This window comes from Pangasianodon hypophthalmus, chromosome 12 (genome assembly GCF_027358585.1).
Source record: "Pangasianodon hypophthalmus isolate fPanHyp1 chromosome 12, fPanHyp1.pri, whole genome shotgun sequence".
Lineage (NCBI taxonomy): Eukaryota > Metazoa > Chordata > Actinopteri > Siluriformes > Pangasiidae > Pangasianodon > Pangasianodon hypophthalmus.
This window is the reverse complement of record NC_069721.1, coordinates 4,831,096-4,849,283: the sequence shown is the minus strand read 5'-3', so window position 1 is coordinate 4,849,283 and position 18,188 is coordinate 4,831,096. Positions and strand designations below refer to the sequence as shown.

At 38.4% G+C, this 18,188-nt stretch overlaps 1 protein-coding gene and 1 non-coding gene across 3 annotated transcripts in view; one reads left to right on the top strand and one right to left on the bottom strand.

Annotated features, from left to right (window-relative positions):
• Positions 1–13,739, bottom strand: part of taok2b (TAO kinase 2b) — a 39,336-nt gene extending 25,597 nt beyond the window's left edge. The window contains exons 1-8 of one of the 2 annotated variants that reach the window (XM_026914978.3): positions 13,256–13,739; positions 7,165–7,305; positions 7,005–7,076; positions 6,536–6,637; positions 4,899–4,944; positions 1,692–1,788; positions 333–446; positions 47–138 (exon numbers count right to left, since the gene is read on the bottom strand). In XM_026914978.3, the coding sequence (XP_026770779.3) occupies positions 47–138; positions 333–446; positions 1,692–1,788; positions 4,899–4,944; positions 6,536–6,637; positions 7,005–7,076; positions 7,165–7,296 (655 nt within the window). In that variant the 5' untranslated portion in view covers positions 7,297–7,305; positions 13,256–13,739. The remainder of the gene's footprint in view (positions 1–46; positions 139–332; positions 447–1,691; positions 1,789–4,898; positions 4,945–6,535; positions 6,638–7,004; positions 7,077–7,164; positions 7,306–13,255) is intronic. The other variant, XM_053238384.1, reaches the window with a different exon arrangement.
• A 3,312-nt stretch (positions 13,740–17,051) lies between these two features.
• On the top strand, positions 17,052–17,123 carry trnap-ugg (transfer RNA proline (anticodon UGG)). Its single transcript has one exon. It is a non-coding gene; the product is annotated as a tRNA-Pro (tRNA).
• The last annotated feature ends 1,065 nt before the right edge of the window (positions 17,124–18,188 follow it).

Genomic DNA, 18,188 nt, shown 5'->3' with positions numbered 1-18,188 from the left:
ATAAGTAAATGTAAAGTTACAATTTACAAAATTCTCAATTACTTACCCAGCTCTATACATGTGATGCCGAGTGACCACACATCCACTTTCCCATCATACTGGCCCTCATCCATGGCCAGGATCACCTCAGGAGCCATCCTACATCAAACACATTCCTTATTATTAAGTGCATCTAGCCATTAATCGCCAAAATATTACATAATTACATATGCAAAAGCTATTTTTAAAAAGTTACTGGCAAAGCATTTTGGCTTTTATCACACATTCATTATAGAACTGTTAATAAAAATTTCATTAAACAAACAAAAAAAAAAAAAAAGTTCATATCTCACCAGTAGGGCGTGCCTACAAAGGAATTGGCAGGTGCCACGATGGAAGCAGAGCCAAAATCTCCCAATTTCACCTGCCCTGGCTCCGTCAGCAAGATATTTCCAGCCTTCACATCTCTGTGAGGAAACATATACAAAAAGTTTTATCAGAAAGTGTCACAAAACTAAGGTATCATATGCATAGTGAATATCCACCATGATAGGGGAAGGGGTGGACCTGCGGTTTGACCATATCTTAATAAGAAATTTACTGCCGCTTAAATCTCATTCAATTCAGGAGCAATGAATCATGCCAATGTCAGTATAAACCATGCAGCTCAGACAGACTATATTAGACTAAAAGCACTGCATTCTGTTGCACTTTGTTCCCCATTTATTTATTAAAAGCAGAGCAGGCTGAAATGGCAACTACAGCATATTTCTTGAATTATCTGTATTATCTCTTATTGTTTCTCATCTCAAACAAGTGTAATGTTCATTTACCGCACACTGTGTTCTTAGACAATGAGTGATGCACTATGAACTCTATCTGTACTGGGGTCCTAAACATATTTCAATCCCACACTATCAAATGACTTTTTTGTGCTTGTGTATAATGACACAAACACAATTGTCAAACAGACAATTCACAAGACAATTCTACATTCACAAGAGAACAACAGAAAAACAGGCCTTGTAATAGTTTTAGAGACCAGGTAGTGGTGGGAGGCTTACTGATAGGCAATAAATGAGAAACTAAGCCATTTCTACAGCAGTAGTGAAAGACTACAGAGAAAACAGATGTAGCTGTTATAATTGGTCAGAATTCTTTCAGGATCTGTTGGGAATGGGATTAAAACAAACAAACAAACAAAACAAACAAACAAACAAACAAACAAAAAATGTCCCAGGCACACCTCTAGTTTAGATGACTCGGCTCAGTGCGTCAGTACTCCCTCTCTATACAGAACATTTGGGTTTTTTAAAAAAAAAAAAAAAAAAAAAAAACATGGCACAGTGTTGCATGCTTTTGCCCTGTCTTTTCAATTTTTTTGTCACTGCTATAGCAAAGCCTATTGACAACGATTGCCAAGTATTTGCATGTATACTCCATGCTAAAACTGTGGTGCTCAGATACCTATGGATGAACACAGGGCACGTGAGCTTCCAGCAGCTTGTACCTGGATATTTGCATCACACATGGAGATTAACCCCCCGGGACCCCCGGTTTCAGTGGCACTTATACAAATCCAAAAGATGCACATCTTTTAACATAATAATTAATACTCATACTCAATGAATAGGATACACAATGATATGTAAAAAAAGGGAACCAATAAGGATTAAAACTCGAAAACAGGAGCTGGGGAACTGACACTCTACCTGTGAATCATGTTGTGGGAGTGGAGGTACACCAGTCCCTGCAGAGCACCATGAATGATCGCTGCAATCTCTACTTCCTGTAATGGCTTCTTGTGCACTGAGAGAAAACAGGAAGAAATCTAAAAAAAGCAGTTCCCAGTTTTATCATTGCACTAACAGGCTCTTATAGTCTTAACACTCATGTAATGTGCAACATTGTAAGGTATTGTGTAGTGCCGACATTAAAGAAGAAATGAAACATATACAACATTAAAATAGTGTCATAGAAATGAAGGGTCACAACAATGGAGTGTTTTTCCTCAGGCATGGAACAGTAATGGCATAATAAAACTCCACTGTGAAATAGCAACATCAAAAGGTCAAAGTCTTTTATTTATCATGTGCACTGTATGTCAAGCTCATTTGTATACTGAAATGCGAGTCTCGGGTAAATTGTTACACATATAAAACACAAAAAATACAAAACAAGAGTACAGTATCATCAAATATAATCAAGTAAATATGAATAAAAATAAATTGCACTATTTAGGTTAATAAGGTTACAAGAAGGCAAGATGTGTGTAAAACCTTTACTTGATAAAGTTTTACAGCAGTGCTTTCGGGCAAAGTAACAGTGCTGAAGTAAATTACATTCAGTCACAGTATACAGACTCTGTGCAGTGGTTTAGTGACAAACTGGTAAAGTGAGAATGGACATGAGGCTAATTAGTAACGTGATAGCCTGTAGGTAAAAACTGTTCCTGATATCTGAATACTTCAGTAACGTCTGTCAGATAACAACCTGAGAAACAAAGTCCCTTTTGATTTTGTGAGAATTCCTCGGGCACCGTGACTGGTAGCCTTGTGGCTGTGGGCGGAGCCTGCACCCTACCACACAGTGATGCAACCAGTCAGGATGCTCTCTGTGGTACATAGACAGAAGTTTGAGAGGATGTTACGGGCCAGTGCAAACTTCTTGAGCTTCTACAAACTCTAGAGCCACACCTTATGATCAAGAAGGACCAGGAAACCTCAAAACCAAGAAACTTGACGCTGCTAACTCTTTCTACTATAGCTCTGTTGATGTGTATAGGGGTGTGTTCTCCCTCCTGCAAACAATTTACCTGAGCATCTTGCTGATGCTGAGAGAGTGTTATCATTGTAATATCATTCTCTTTTTCATCTTTTTTTGTGATGACACCCAGGATAGCTGTATCATTAACTAACTTGTAAATGTCGTTAATGTTGTGTTATCATTCAGGTATGATGGAGTTCAATGCCAAGCTGTAATCAATAGAAAGAATTCTCATATTAAGTGCTTTTCTTGTAAGTAGTTTGGAAGTTTAGAAAAGCCATTCTCTGAATCTGGCATGTCTGAACTGTCCGCCCACCTCCTCAGTGATTGGCCAGTAGCGACGTGTGAATGAATGGGAGGTGGAAACTCTGACACCTTCCTCAAGCTCGTTTATCACAGACAGTGTGTGGGGTCATAATAAATTTATCAGTTTAACTGCTTTTCACATAGTGAGGTGGAATCATTGGTGGAATCATTTTAAATAAATTAACTGGTGGACTGTAATATTGTCAAAGGATTGAAGATAAGAAGTAGCAATAAGGAATACATCTAATGTCCTTAACGTAATCCGCATGTTTCTGAACTAATGGATGGTTATCACTGTTACTTAGTGATTAAAATAGTTTTTCTCTTTCATGTCTGCACAATGGAGCTGTTTCTTATAGCTAACAGGTAACTACATTTTTAAAGGTTGTGACCTACTTATTTAAAGCTAGAGATTAAAAAAATTCAAAGGCCTTGAACCCTGCAGTAGCCTGTCAATTATATAAAACTAATGTGTTTTGTCAACAGTTTATACAATTTTAAAGTTTTTGGAATTAATAAACTGATTAAACATGCTAGCTATTGCAAGCCACGCACAAACAATATTTTGTAATGTTCGCTGTGTTCCGTCTCACTTCACTATGGGCCTTAACCGGACAGAAACAAGTGCCAAATAGTGCACTTTCAATAGGGATTCAAGGCTGTGTTCCAAACCGCATTCTCTGCACTAAATAGAATACATAAATAACTCTGACACCTTTCGTGTACCAAAATACTATTTAGTTATATGCTCAAACCAATGTTAGAACAAGTGTCTAAGAATAATTGAGAATAAGCTTCATAGTCCTTTAACAATTAAAAAACTCTATAACAGAGTTTAAAATACACAAAATACTGAAAAACACCAAACGTGCAATGTTAAGAAGACACGTTTGTAGATAAAAACACAGACATTAAAAGCAAAAGCCTCAATCTCTTTACTCTCACCCAATATAAGTTTTATATGCAAGAAGTACAGAACACACCAAGGACACCCATTAGCCACTAGGCAGCCTATGTTAACACACTAATTAAAACAGATCAGAGAATCTGAAAGGATTTGGCACACCAGAAGTGAAAAGAAGTACTTATCAACTTGACAGAGTTTGCAATGCAAAAATACACATAACAAAATACACATCCTGTTAGCTGGCTTTAATGAGTTCTCTAGATAAAACAGCTTAACATAATGGTAACAATGCCACACCGAGGATATTTCAGCTGATTATCATTCACCAGCTTCCCACCAAATTAGAGAAAAAAATAAATGCCTTACCTGCTCAGTTTAAAAAAAAAAAAAAAAAAAAAAAAAAAAAGCTTTACACCTGAATTACTTTTCTTTTAATAATATAAGAGTGGGGACTCTCATACTTTCAGACTCTCATTTTGTTTATTTACTCTCTCAGGCTCTCTCCCCTGTTTGGCTGCCGGCTCTTGCCTGTCATCGTGTAGTCAGACTTCTTTCATGCCTAAAGTTGACGTGTGATGACGTTTGACATTTCTCAAATGCCGTATGCTGTATGTGTACAGCATGTTTTATGTAAACAGACAACACTAAAACATGTGTTTTCACCCAGTCCTCCTTGCCATTTAGCAGTTCTTCTTTTATGATGGACAGTTAAGAGCCTCCTACAGTTTTTCTACTGTGAAAAACCATATAGCAACATTTGCTATTATCTACTGAATATTTCATGGTAATGGGAAGACGTCATTAAAAGATGGCGAGATAAGCTTCATGTACTCAACAGTAGCCAAAGCAAAAGAAAAAACAGATATGGTTTTAAGCAGGATCATTTAACCTTTACACAAGGCACTCAAGCTTGTAATTGCCTGGTGCTTCATTCTCCTACCTTCTATCAGATCTGAGGCTGAACCCAAACAATACTCCATCACCAGCTGAAGAAGAGAGACAAAATGGATGATTAGGGTACATGACACTGATTGATCAACATTTAGTAGAACTTCATGGAATCCATCTTATTTTTTTCCCCAAATTCAGTTTGAACTCATTTTCAGATATATTTTTTATCTGTAGCACAAAAATATTTAAGCATATCTGTATTTTAACACATTTACATTATTTGAGCATTTAATACTGTTCCTCTAGTTAATTGTACATATTAACTGTGTTTGTTTTTTTAATGGGGTTATAATGGGAGTTTGCTTCCCATATTCCCAAGACTGATGATACTTATAACTTTGCATCATAGAACCTGTTTTTAAGAAAAGAACATAACAACAAGGCAATTAGAAAATCATTCATTAATCAATTAGATTAAGTAATAGAGAAGCTAGGGCTCCCCTAACAGAAGAGTGTTCGCCCTATCGTCTGGAGATCATGAGTTTGAATCCTGATTATGCCGGAAAGCAGCTTCCTCAGAGTGTGTTATGCTACCCTTTGACCCAGCATGAGCAGCAGTGAGAAAAGATGTTGTTTGTCTGTCTTAACGTGAAGCATGTGATAGCTATCACCCCCCCCCAAGTTGGTAGCTGTTGTATGATAGGGGAGTCATAACTGGTGGGTCGAAATTGGCCAAGACTAAATTTGAGAGAAAATCTGGAAAAAAAAAATAACTTAAATAATAATAATAATAATAATAATAACAATAATAATAATAGGGAAGCTACAAAATACCAACTGGCCAAGCCACCCATATGAGCAGCTCATCCTCTGTTTTATCAGTTGGTCAGATCAAGCTTGACTGACTATTTTAGGACAGTTATAAGTTTTCCATTTAAAGCTTCATAACAACTGCCCAATTAATAATAAGTGTTCATAAAATTTGTGCTCATAGATTTTTCTGTATGCTTTTGTTTTTCTCAAGTCAGAAGCACCAGTGCACCTTAGCCAAAAAAAGTTTAATCACTGAACCCTACTCTTTGGCAGTGTCTCATTGTGACTCCACTTCGGTGCATTCACAGGCATTACACAATAATTGATTGGCAATAGTTGTTTGGTTCCTGCTTTGCTGTAAACACCTTTCCTGTCTCTTCAACATGCTGAAACGAGAACTCAAATGCTGTGTGTGTCTATGTCTGCGGCGGCTGTGTGATTTAGCAGTGCCTTTTCAGTCAATCCTTAGCTAGGGACATTCCCTAGTATTTTTGCAGACACTGGATTTGTCACTATAATTCTCTTATGATATTTGGATATGAAGAGTATTTGCAGCAATTAGCTGCACATTAATAAGCTTTTAACTTGGTGTTCATCCTGTAGTTAAAAGGGAAACACTTTGCAGGGGGGGCAATTATTTCTGAATCTCTTAAACAACCCTCAGACATAAGAAATATAAAGTGCTATCAGCAAAATAAGACTGATAAAATCAGCACAACCATAAGAACAATAGTGGGAAATACTTTGTCAGTCTAAGCAAGCGCAGGACAAAGTAGGAAAGCTTCTGCAGGCAGAGGAAATAGCGCTACTGCGTCAGTACACACTTTACTCAGGAAAGCGCAATCTCCCTCTGCCTCCCTCCCACACACTCACCCATGCTGTGTGCTCTCGCAAGTAGCAGCCTTTGTACTCCACAGTGTTGGGGTGCCGCAGCTTCTGAAGGAACTTCACTTCTTTGATGATATCCTGCCACTTCTGGAGCAGGAATGAGAGAACAAAGAAATCGGGTCATGTGTCTATTTGCCATTAAGTTCTTGGCATGCAATCCTGCCTGACCACACTGTCTAAATCGCATCTTGTTGATCCTACTACTACTTCTGTTGTTCTCTATAGTCAGTGCATACTGTGAGGTTACCTTTACTGTCACCTGTATTTACTGTGGCACTTGTCATGTTACTGAATCTCCATGTTCCTATGTTACTACACTTACGCAGTGCTCTGTGAAGAGACCCTATGTTTTATGCTAATATATGGCTCAATATTTCATCCCACTGAAAACACGTACATGGTGGGGATGGAAATTAAAAAACGAGCTAAGTTTTAATGGCTTGCAATTTTTCACCTCGTTTGACTGCTTGCCACTGTACGACATCTTCTTAATGGCCACCACTTCATTGGTGCGGATGTCATGGGCCTGTGAATGCACAAGGGAAATGCTTATTTCTTTTCACTATTGATAGGCAATCCATTTCCTCACAGAAATCCCTATCAACAATACTTACAAAGTAGACGGCCCCAAAGCTGCCATGGCCAATCTCGCGGAGGTCTGTGAAGAGTTTCTCTGGATCTTCCCTGAAGAAGAGCTCAGCCACCTCCGGGTCCTTCAGACTCCCGGCCCGCACACTCGATGGCATGGCCAGCGCCTTCACACACATTCAGTCACATATTATCAGATGATGAGTAATTGTGAAATTACTATTGTTACTAATACTCGATGACAACTATGCATAACAATGTGAGTAAAAGAAGTGACTTTAATATGTCAGTGCAATCGGCTCTAAAATTTCTGATACACTAAACATTTTATATTGGCTGTTTGACTAATACAAAGTGAGGCCTATACTTCTACAACAGATATGGGGATTTGATTTGAGAATTGATTGCCACAACCTATAATAGAAACTCCAGTCAGCCACATCAAACAAGAGACAATGCCTCATTAGCAGAGCTGCAGTTGCAGCTCGAATATCAGAGATTTTGTAGAGAAGTAAACATGTTATACACAGTGCTGTCTGAATAGCATGACATTCAACTGGTTATAACTTGTAGTCATGTAATATTGTTTTAGAACATATTAGACAAAACTATGCACATCAGAGTAAAACTAAAATCAGGAAAATGCAAAACAAACCTGTCACACCATATTGTGATTGTGATTGCTATGCTATATGACCAAAAGTATGTGGACACCTGACTATCACATGCATATGTGGTTCTTCCCCAAACTGTTGCCACAAATTCAGAAGCACACAATTGTATAGAAGTCTTTGTATGCTGTAGGATTAAGTTTTTCCATCACTGGAACTAAAGGGCCCAAACATGTTAAAGCATGACAATGCCCCTGTGCAGAAAGTGAATTCCATGAAGACATGGTTTTCCAACGTAGGAGTGGAAGAACTCGAGTGTCCTGCACAGAGCCCTGACCTCAACCCCACTGAACACTTTTGGGATGAACTGGAACACCGACTGAACCCCAGACCTCCTCACCCAACATCAATGCCCGACCTCACTAATGCTCTTGTAGCTGAATGGACAAATCCCCACAGCCACACTCCAAAATCTAGTGGAAAACCTTCCAAGAAGAGTGAAGGTTTTCATGACAGCAAAAGGGGACTAACTCCCATGTCAACTCTCATGTTTCTGAAATGGGCACATGATGGTCAGGTATCCATATAGTGTACATATATTGCAATTATTGGACTGCATTGTTCAGACCAGTGTTTGTCGAATCTTATGAATCGTGTAATTCATTAAAACTCACTTATTTGAGACACTTCAACAGTCTAAGCAAATGATAGTCAGCTCAACTGCACTGGACAACTATTAGATCTGTCCATCGTCATCTATATTACAGTGTAAAACTCTACAAATATTATAATTATAATTATACTAGCATGGACACTTCATGCCACTACATTATGTACGCTATTGTAAAGGAGCTTGCCTGTGTAGGCAGGATGTAGGTGTAGCGATCAAACAATCTGGATCGATGCATCGCTTTAAAAGGCAATGACTGAAATGAATCACGGCAACAATAATAAATTCATTATTATTGATTATATGTCAAATATTAACAATTATAAATCAACTGTTGTTTATTATAATTGCTTATAAATTATTATCAAATAAGACTGGCAACTAGTGTGTAAAAAAATAATGTTTTTAAACAATGTGTAAACAGTCCTAACCCTATAGCTCTGATACTAAAAACAGTCCTTGTCTACGTCATTATCATGTGCGAATTAATGATAAGCCTACCCCAGATTCTGAACAAAGTTAGCCACATATGAATCAGGGGCTTATAAAAGGAATTGCATCATAGCATAACAGGTCCAGTGGTATTGTCAAATATTGAACCATTTCCTTATGAATTGAAATCATATTCGGTGTTAGTCAAAAGCCTAAGCACTGCCTTTTGAATCAATATTGTATCTTATCGTACTGTAACATATCATAGCAGATTTAGTGGTATGGCCACATATCAGATCCTTGCCTTAAAAATCAAAATCATATTGTATTGTGTGAAAACCTGAGGTTTACAGCCCTCGTAGACAGTACTTGTGAAATGGGCTTACTTATTTTGGCCAAATTTGATGAATTATTCCATGTATTGTTCTGAAAGAAGGCTATACTATAATATTTAAATTTTTTTTTAAAATGACTAAGTGTAGAGTGAAAGTTTAAAAAAAAAAAAAAAAAGCATAAAACACATTAATTACAAATCCTTGCAGTATTATAATAACTGTTCTTAAATACTGCATTGCAATAATATTGTAAAAAGGTTATACAATTATCATGATATGAAAATGTAATGGGCAAAGACTTAAAAGCAACAGTTACAGGAAAAATCCACCCTGAACAATTGCAAATCAATATTTATAATCATTGTGTGATCTTCAATGGTACAAAAGATTTGTGATGAAATTCTGAGTTTACATTTTTAGTTTCCTATATTACCCACATCATCATTCAACTGCCCACTGATAGTGGTAGTATTCATCTCTATCTAAAGAGCGATGCAGCAGCACTTTAACTTTCATGCTAATACCACCATCAACACCATCACGCTCGTCATCTTGTAGACTGGTAATTAGCTGAGCCAAGTCTCTGCTGTAACGCAGCACAACTGTGTCATATAGCTACGTTGCATTCTGGGACCATTTTGAGTCCAACATTTACTGTCTTCACTGATTCTACTTTGGATTTCTCATTAATATAATATTGAACATTGCATGGAAAATAGTGAGTGAGAAAAGAAGATCTTGCTCTATTTTTTTTTTGGAATCTAACAGTGAAACTTTATAAATATTATGTTTGAGATCTTTTTTTTTTTCTATTAAACACCACTGAATCTGCAGTAGCAAAGCCACCAGCCACATGCATTAACAATTTCAAGTTAAAAACATAATTGATGTGTATCAGGGTGGAGTTTTCCTTTAACTGTTCATACTACTTTGTAGTTAGTATGAGACTAAAACTGTGACTTATTCAGATATATTTTATTCAGTAGCTTACACATTTTCATACAAACTGTAATGATCGCCTTATGATGACGTCATGTGTGCTCCCCTCTCTCTCGTGCACCTTGCCGTGTGTGCGGACGTGTCGTACCACCGCTATATATTATAAGTGTAATATTTGATCTTTCTTTCATTGACAACGGACTAATCTGTCAACTCTATGTGAGTATATAGTAACCTACGGAAATAAATGAGGGACAGCATTATCTTTGTCCAGCTGAGTTATATTCACTTTTGCTCCGGAGGAAACCGTGAGAATCAATAACCCGATTCTTACAAAACCCTGTTTATGAAATGAATATGAGAACAGTGTGCAGATGAAATAAAAGTTTAGACAGCACAACTCTGAGCTAACCTCAACAGTTATAGCAATTTCCTTTATAAACCACACTAACTACAGAAGAAACATGAAATCACATCGTATTTTTAAAATCTCTTTTCTCATTTTTTTTTCTATATTCAGAATAAAAAAAAATCAGAATTAAAAAAAATTGGGAAAAATCTGTTACTAGATGACCTGCATTCATGAAATTTTATAAGTTCGCTCCAATCCCTAATAAGAAGGATATTTCCTATGATGGTTGTTGGATTTGTGTGAGATTTTATGCATAATTTTACACAAAACTGAGGACTTGGTGACGTTATTGTCTCATGTTTTAGGAGAAATCACAGGCAGTGGTCGCCTTCAAGGCTATCAGTGGTTACATCTGCATGCCATTCAATGAGGGTGTGCAGCTTCACAGGAGACAATGAGAATGATAATCAAAAAAGATCAATCCAGGAGTAGAACTCTGGCATACATATGGACTCATATGATAAACTTAAGCCTTATGGTCCATTTGCCATAACGCATGAGGGGCTCGATTGTTGTACTGAGTGCACTACAGTTACATCTGTTATGCTGGAGATGTAACCATCAATAGCCTTGAAAGCGGCCGCTGTTTGCAATTTCTCCTTCAACAAAAGAGCCAATTTCCTGCAAGTCTGTGCGGTCCTTTCTTCTACATAAATGCAATTTATTGCACAGACATTTCAGAGTTCTAATACTAACAATAACTTGGTGCTGATGCGCCAGCAGATTAAGTATTTCTTTACTTTTAAAAGTAAAAGATTTCTTCATTTTCATGGCAGATCAGCTGCTAATGTAGGCTAATAGCTACTACACCACAGTGCTGTTGAATTCTTGAATCTGACTGGTCAGAAGGTGTTGATAAATCTTCTATAACAGGAGCTCCGACAGTAATAGCGTCGGTAACATGACAAACTGTGGCTTTTGTCTTATTAATTTTATGTTCAAGTTAATATGCAATAATATTAATAATGTTAATATGGCACCTTATATTCAGTTGTACTGCTGAGTCTTAGATTCCACTCGTTTCAGTGGATCCATGTTCACTTCCTCCATTCCACTCTGACCTTTGTTCACTACACTGTATTGTCTTTAATTACTTTAATCCATGTACACACGTTTGCACGTCACTCTGCACTTTACTGCCACCTCTGCTACATTTACATGTACATCAAATTCTGTTTAAGGTCTATATACGAGTTGCAGCCATATTCCGAATACGATGTTTATATGCGAACAGGCATCGGAATATTCTTGTATACATGGTTGCTGTAAGTATACCCGAGTTGCCTTTCCGAAATATCTAGCCATGAGCTAAGCATCTGTTAGCAGTAGGGCTGCACGATATTGAAGAAAAATGCGATAACTTGTTAAGTAATGCAATATGCGGTACGATAATGCTATAAATGTGTAAAATCAATCAAAATTATATATATATAAAATAAAAATGACATAACCAACGCACGGTTCATGTTCTTTGCAGAAAAAGAAAGCATTCTCTGCTATCCACCATAAAATTTTGAATTTTCATAACTTTTTGAAGAATTAAAATCATTCAGTTACAGATATACCCTTGTGATTTGCATATCGCGATATTTACATCTGAGATATTTCGATAATTTTTATATATTGTGCAGCCCTAGTTAGCACCCACAATTCCTTGCAGACTGAGCATATATCACCTTTCAGTGGATTTTCTGAATAAGGTGTTTACATTGCAACAAATTTCTGATTAAAACAGGCATATTCCAGGGGTGGGAATCTGGGGAATGAGTATATAGCCTTAATCTGAATCAGGCAATCGGACTGCAGCGTTTACATGTGTGACTCAGTACTAATTAGAAAACTGCCAAATTCTGATTAATATCGGAATATTGATGAGCATGTAAACGTAACCAGTGTCTCTTCTGCACTTCACACTTAATGCTACTTGCTATTTCGCACTTCTGGTTCTGGGTTTGCACTTTGCTCAATGACAATCTAGTTGAATCTAATCAGTCTAATAATCTAATGTTTTCCAAATAATCAGATGTAACTATAAACGGTTAAAAAGCATGACTGTAACTGTTGGCTGTGGTGTAAGAGGAATAAAACACTTGAGGGAACGATGTTACAGGACAGTCATGAACTTCAGGGTGGAAACTGTAACTGCTATCCATTCGTGAATTATTTTGATACAACAGCTCTCTCTCTCCCCCCATGTAGTTTATTTCTTCCTTAGCAAAGCAGGATCTCGAGCTGAACGACATGCACGCCTTTAAATCATCCTGTAACCGAGTTTTTCCCCCACTCCTTTTCACACATGTCCCGCCTCCGCGCTCAGACTGGCGACTGTGTCCCGCCTCCTGCACTGCTGTGTGCTTGGTTCTGGTTCACATCCACACCCAAAGCTAATCTGCATGAACTACTAGTCAATCTTCCACGGCAATCTGCAGCAGTCTTATTGCAGGAGGCGGAATTTGTCCGAATATGAGTGGGGGGTGAAATAACCGCTGATTAACTCGCTTAGCAAAAGCTGCTAGCAGGCTACTGAATTAAAATGTCAGTTTTTTAGTAAAACAACTCAACACAATATGTGCATCTAAACTACACACTGCACTTACAGCAAAACACGGACATTATCGTGTAGTTAACATGAGAAAAAGACAGCAGGACTGTGTAGTTTGTGCAGGTGATTAAACTGGCGATGTGATGAAGGATGTTTTGGGGGCAGAGGGTCCTTACCGTGGTGTCTCCGCTGGAGCTAGCTAAAGCTAAAGCTAAAGCTAGCTCAGTGTCCGGCCTGACGAGGAAAAAATGCTGCTCCTTTCTTCAGTCAACACAAACAATCTTCATTTGAACATCAAGCCATATACTTAACGCTCAATGTCCAGAGAAAATGGCAAGTCGTAATGTTTTAAACTAAGACTCAGGAGTCTCACTCAGCGCCAGAGGAACATCATCAGCTGATTGTCAATGAAAAAACGGCTGTACCGCTCAGCAGCAGACCCCGAAACCCCGCCGCTCTCATTTTCCATCATATTTAATCATTATAGACGGTGTCACTGGCTTAGTTTGAGGCTGCTGTCAGACACCAGCGGTCCCATAATTGTTTTCCTGGTTTTATTTTAATCCTCTTTATTGTTCAGGGCTGGATGATGGCGGAGCGGGGTGGGAGCCGAGCGGAAAACGGAAGCTCACAGCTCCTGGCTTCCTCTACGACTCTTCTGCACAAAACCCGGTTTACATCGCGGCTGTTGCCCCCTACAGGCCTAATGCCCCAAACACGATTTAATTGTGATATTGCTATACCTTGTATATTTTGTAAATTACATTCAGAAACATTCTTTCATTTATTTTGGAGTTGTCCTTATTCGGCTTGTTTTTGGTCAGATTTCTGCTCATTTATTACAGATCACATCATGCCCAGCTTTCAGCTTTGTTTTGGAAATATTTTATTTAGTTTTTTCACTTATGTCTTATCTTAAGGAATATTATTTAATTAATTTACTGCTTCTATTGGCTAAATTTAGTATACATAAATGTTAATACGGGGTAAATACCTTTTTTTTAACATTTTGATGTTTTTATTTGATATAACCTTTCTATTGTTTAGTTTTATCTTTTGTATATAATTCTTTCATTCTCTTAATATACCACTGACTGTATTTGTAAAACTGTAAAAAAAAAAAAAAAAAACAAACAAAAAAAAAAAACATTTAAAAAAATCAGTTAAAAAAAAATTCCCAAACACCACTGAACCAAAGATTGTACACTATCTGGACCCCTGACCATACAATTTTTACTACATGGTAATCAATAGGTGCCATGGTTTATCTAGTTACAGGGGAATGTGATATGGTGAGTGCAAGAATGAACACATCCCGCTGTAGTGGTCAGTGGTCAAAAATAAACAACTTTGTAGCGGTAGATAATATTTAGTAGATTATTGGATATTTGCTTATTATGCCCATGTTGTCTTCAGTTTATTATTCCTACAGTGAAACATGAAGCTTTTACATGGGCTCTGTTCTATGCGAGTATCCACACACAATGGTTTGAAGCTCTAGCAGAAGTATAAATCAGCCCTTAGCTAACCTTATCTAGCCACCAAATTTAATTAATTTGTAGACAGGTGACTAATATGACATTATTGTTGAATACTTGTTAATGACATTTTATAAAGAGTGGCTGAATTAAGCTGCTAGCTAGCTAGTGAACATGTTTGGCATAAGGCATAGCATAACAAAGATAGGTACTAGCTAACTAGCTAGTAAAATCATACAGGGTGGTGAGAGAGTATGTGCTCTTGCACATCGCTGCCACTTGGGGGGAAAAAACAGCCTGTAACTATGAAATAAAATCTGATCCTAAATTCATAATGCTTGGAAAAAATTCATCTGTGTAAATGTGATGTTTCTGAAAATTGTACATTAAAATATTTGAGGTAAAAAAAATTCAGGTGAAGATATATACCGATCAGCCATAACATTAAAACCACCTGCCTAATGTTGTGTAGGTCCCACTTGTGCCACCAAAACAGCTCTGGCCCATCGAAGCATGGATTCCGCAAGACCTCTGAAGGTGTGCTGTGGTATCTGGCACCAAGACGGAGGTTAGCAGCAGATCCTTTAAGTCCTGTAAGTTGCGAGGTGGGGCCTCCATGGATCAGACTTGTTTGTCCAGCACATCCCACAGATGCTTAATCGGATTGAGACCTGGGGAATTTGGAGGCCAAGTCAACACCTTGAATGCTTCCTCAAACAATTTTTGGAGTGTGTCAGGGCGCATTATCCTGCTGAAAGAGGCCACTGCCATTAGGGAATACTGTTGCCAAGAAGGGGTGTACGTGGTCTGCAAGATTGTTTCGGTAGGTGGTACATGTCAAAGTAACATCCACATGAATGCCAGGAACCAAGGTTTCCCAGCAGAACATTTCCCAGAGCATCACACTGCCACTGCTGGCTTGCTTTCTTCCTATAGTGCATCCTGGTGCCGTCTCTTCCCCAGGTAAGTGACGCACACACACACACACCCTGCCATCCACATGATGTACAAATAAACATGATTCAAAAGACCAGGCCACCTTCTTCCATTGCTCCATGGTCCAGTTCTGATGCTCAGTTGTCAGTTTAAACCTACAATGGGCACATGAGCATCAGAACTAGACAATGGAGCAATGGAAGAAGGTGGCCTGGTCTATTGAATCATGTTTATTTGTACATCATGTGGATGAATAAAAATGATTCAAAAGAGCAGGCCACCTTCATCCATTGCTCCATTGTCCAGTTCTGATGCTCATGTGCCCATTGTAGGCACTTTCAGGTGGTGGACAGGGGTCAGCATGGGCACTCTGACCGGTCTGCAGACACCTTTATACCATAGCCAGAATTAACTTTTTCAGCAATTTGTGCTACAGTAGCTGTTCTATGAGATCGGACCAGACGAGCTAGCTTTCGATTCCCACGCGCAACTGATCCCCATGCCTCGACAGGTCAGAGCTGTTCTGGCGGCACAAGGGGGACGTACACAGTATTAGACAGGTGGTTTTAATGTTATGGTTGATATATATATATATATATATATATATATATATATATATGTATATATATATATATATATATATATATATTTATGTGTGTGTGTTACATATGTTTGTGTGTGTGTGTGTATATATATATATATATATATATATATATATATATATATATATATATATATATATATATATATATATATATATAATAAAAACAGACAAGCAAATGATCTCTTGTAATATAATCAAATAAAATTCTATTGTTAATTCAATTGCTAAATTGTCATTTAGCAAGAGATTTTTATGAAAATCCATGTAAAGATTGGTCTGAACTTTGTCTTATATGTGTGCATAGTAATTTTATGTTTTATGTTTGGGTACAAACTCTGGAAAAGTCCATATTGTGATGTGAGCAGTCCAACTCTGAATAACGACCCTGTTGATATTTAGACTGCTTATGACCAAACCCCTTTTTTGGGAACTTATAGCAGAATACATTTCGACCCATAGCCAATAGAACAAAAATGGTTGATCACATACACAGAATATAAATACATAGTAAAGTCCAATCGATATCATAACATTTCCATTGTTTGGCTCATTGGTCTAGAGGCTGGATTCTTGCTTTGGGCCTGAGGATTCCTGTGTTCAAATCCCAGATGAGACCAGGCTTTCTTGTGCACATATCCTTCTGTAAGTTACGGTCTGTAACTTGTAATTCCCGACCAGGACAAAGGCTACTGACTAAATCAGTCACCAAGATCACTCTTTGTGGATATCTCCATCTCCCAATACAATTTAGTTATAGCCCTGTTTGAATAGAGCAAAAGCAGTAAAGCCAGACAGATTTTCTGAAGAAAACATGGTTGACTTGTACCTTATTTCGCTGTAATATTTTCTACAACCGTCTGAAAAGTCTAGCATGAGCCCGCAGAACTGTAGCCAGACAGGTACAGGATCCAGTGAAATTCCAGGGGTGCAGACCCTGGCACGTGCAGGGGGTTTGGCTCGTTGGTCTAGGGGTATGATTCTCGCTTCGGGTGCGAGAGGTCCTGGGTTCAAATCCCGGACGAGCCCTGGTTTTACGTAGAATAGTTTACCTCTGATTGGTTAAAACTAACGGAACCCTGGGCTGCTGTCTACCTGGTTCTAGCTTGGCTGCTTGGTTCTCGAGAGGTCCAGAAAGGTTGAAATCCCAGCTGAGCCCTTGCTTTTCTCTCATCTTGTCCTTGTGGAACTGAGGGCCACGTTGCTCGGACACCAATCACCACGACCAAGCTTCCCGTCCTCTCGAATTAGTCGAATGCCATCTTGTGAGGTCAACAGTCCAGCTGTGATTAAGGAGCGTGTCGATGCTGGCCTGTTTATCACAAAAGCCCCTTTTCTGAGAATCCACCCTTTCAGGTTTAGTCTACCTTTGGTTTAGTGCCTTGGAGTACCAGCTTGGGCGATGAAAACCAGCAAACTCTGCACGTCACCAGCCAAGCTTCCCGACATAGTTAGTCCAATGCTGGGCGAGACCATCTTGTGATGTGAAGAGTCCAGTTCAGAATAAGGAGCGCATTGATACTAGACTGCTTATCAGAGAGGCCCTTTTTCAAGGAATGCACCTTTCAGGGGAAATCATTTTCAGCCCTGTTCCAATATAGGAAAAATGGAGGATCTTGCACACGGATCACGAGGACAAAGTAAATTCCGGCGTTCCTGCCGCTTAATATTGACTTCCTTTGAGTTCTTTGGCTCGTACCAGGAATTGTCCTTCTCTCAGTCAAAACAACCTCCATGAGACTAAATCATCATCAAGATCGCTCTTTGTGGATATCTCCTTTCCAACAGAATGTAGCTGATGGAATTATTGCGGTAGTAATAAATGATGGCTAAGTAAACAAAGGATTTTGTCGCTAGTTATGATAGCGGATAGATTGTTGCGACTCTCTGGGGAATCGCAACCCCTGTTTCGGGATATCTACCGTCTCCCAATACAATTTAGTTATAGCCCTGTTTGAATAGAGCAAAAGTAGTAAAGCCAGACAGATTTTCTGAAGAAAACATGGTTGACTTGTACCTTATTTCTCTGTAATATTTTCTACAACCGTCTGAAAAGTCTAGCATGAGCCCGCAGAACTGTAGCCAGACAGGTAC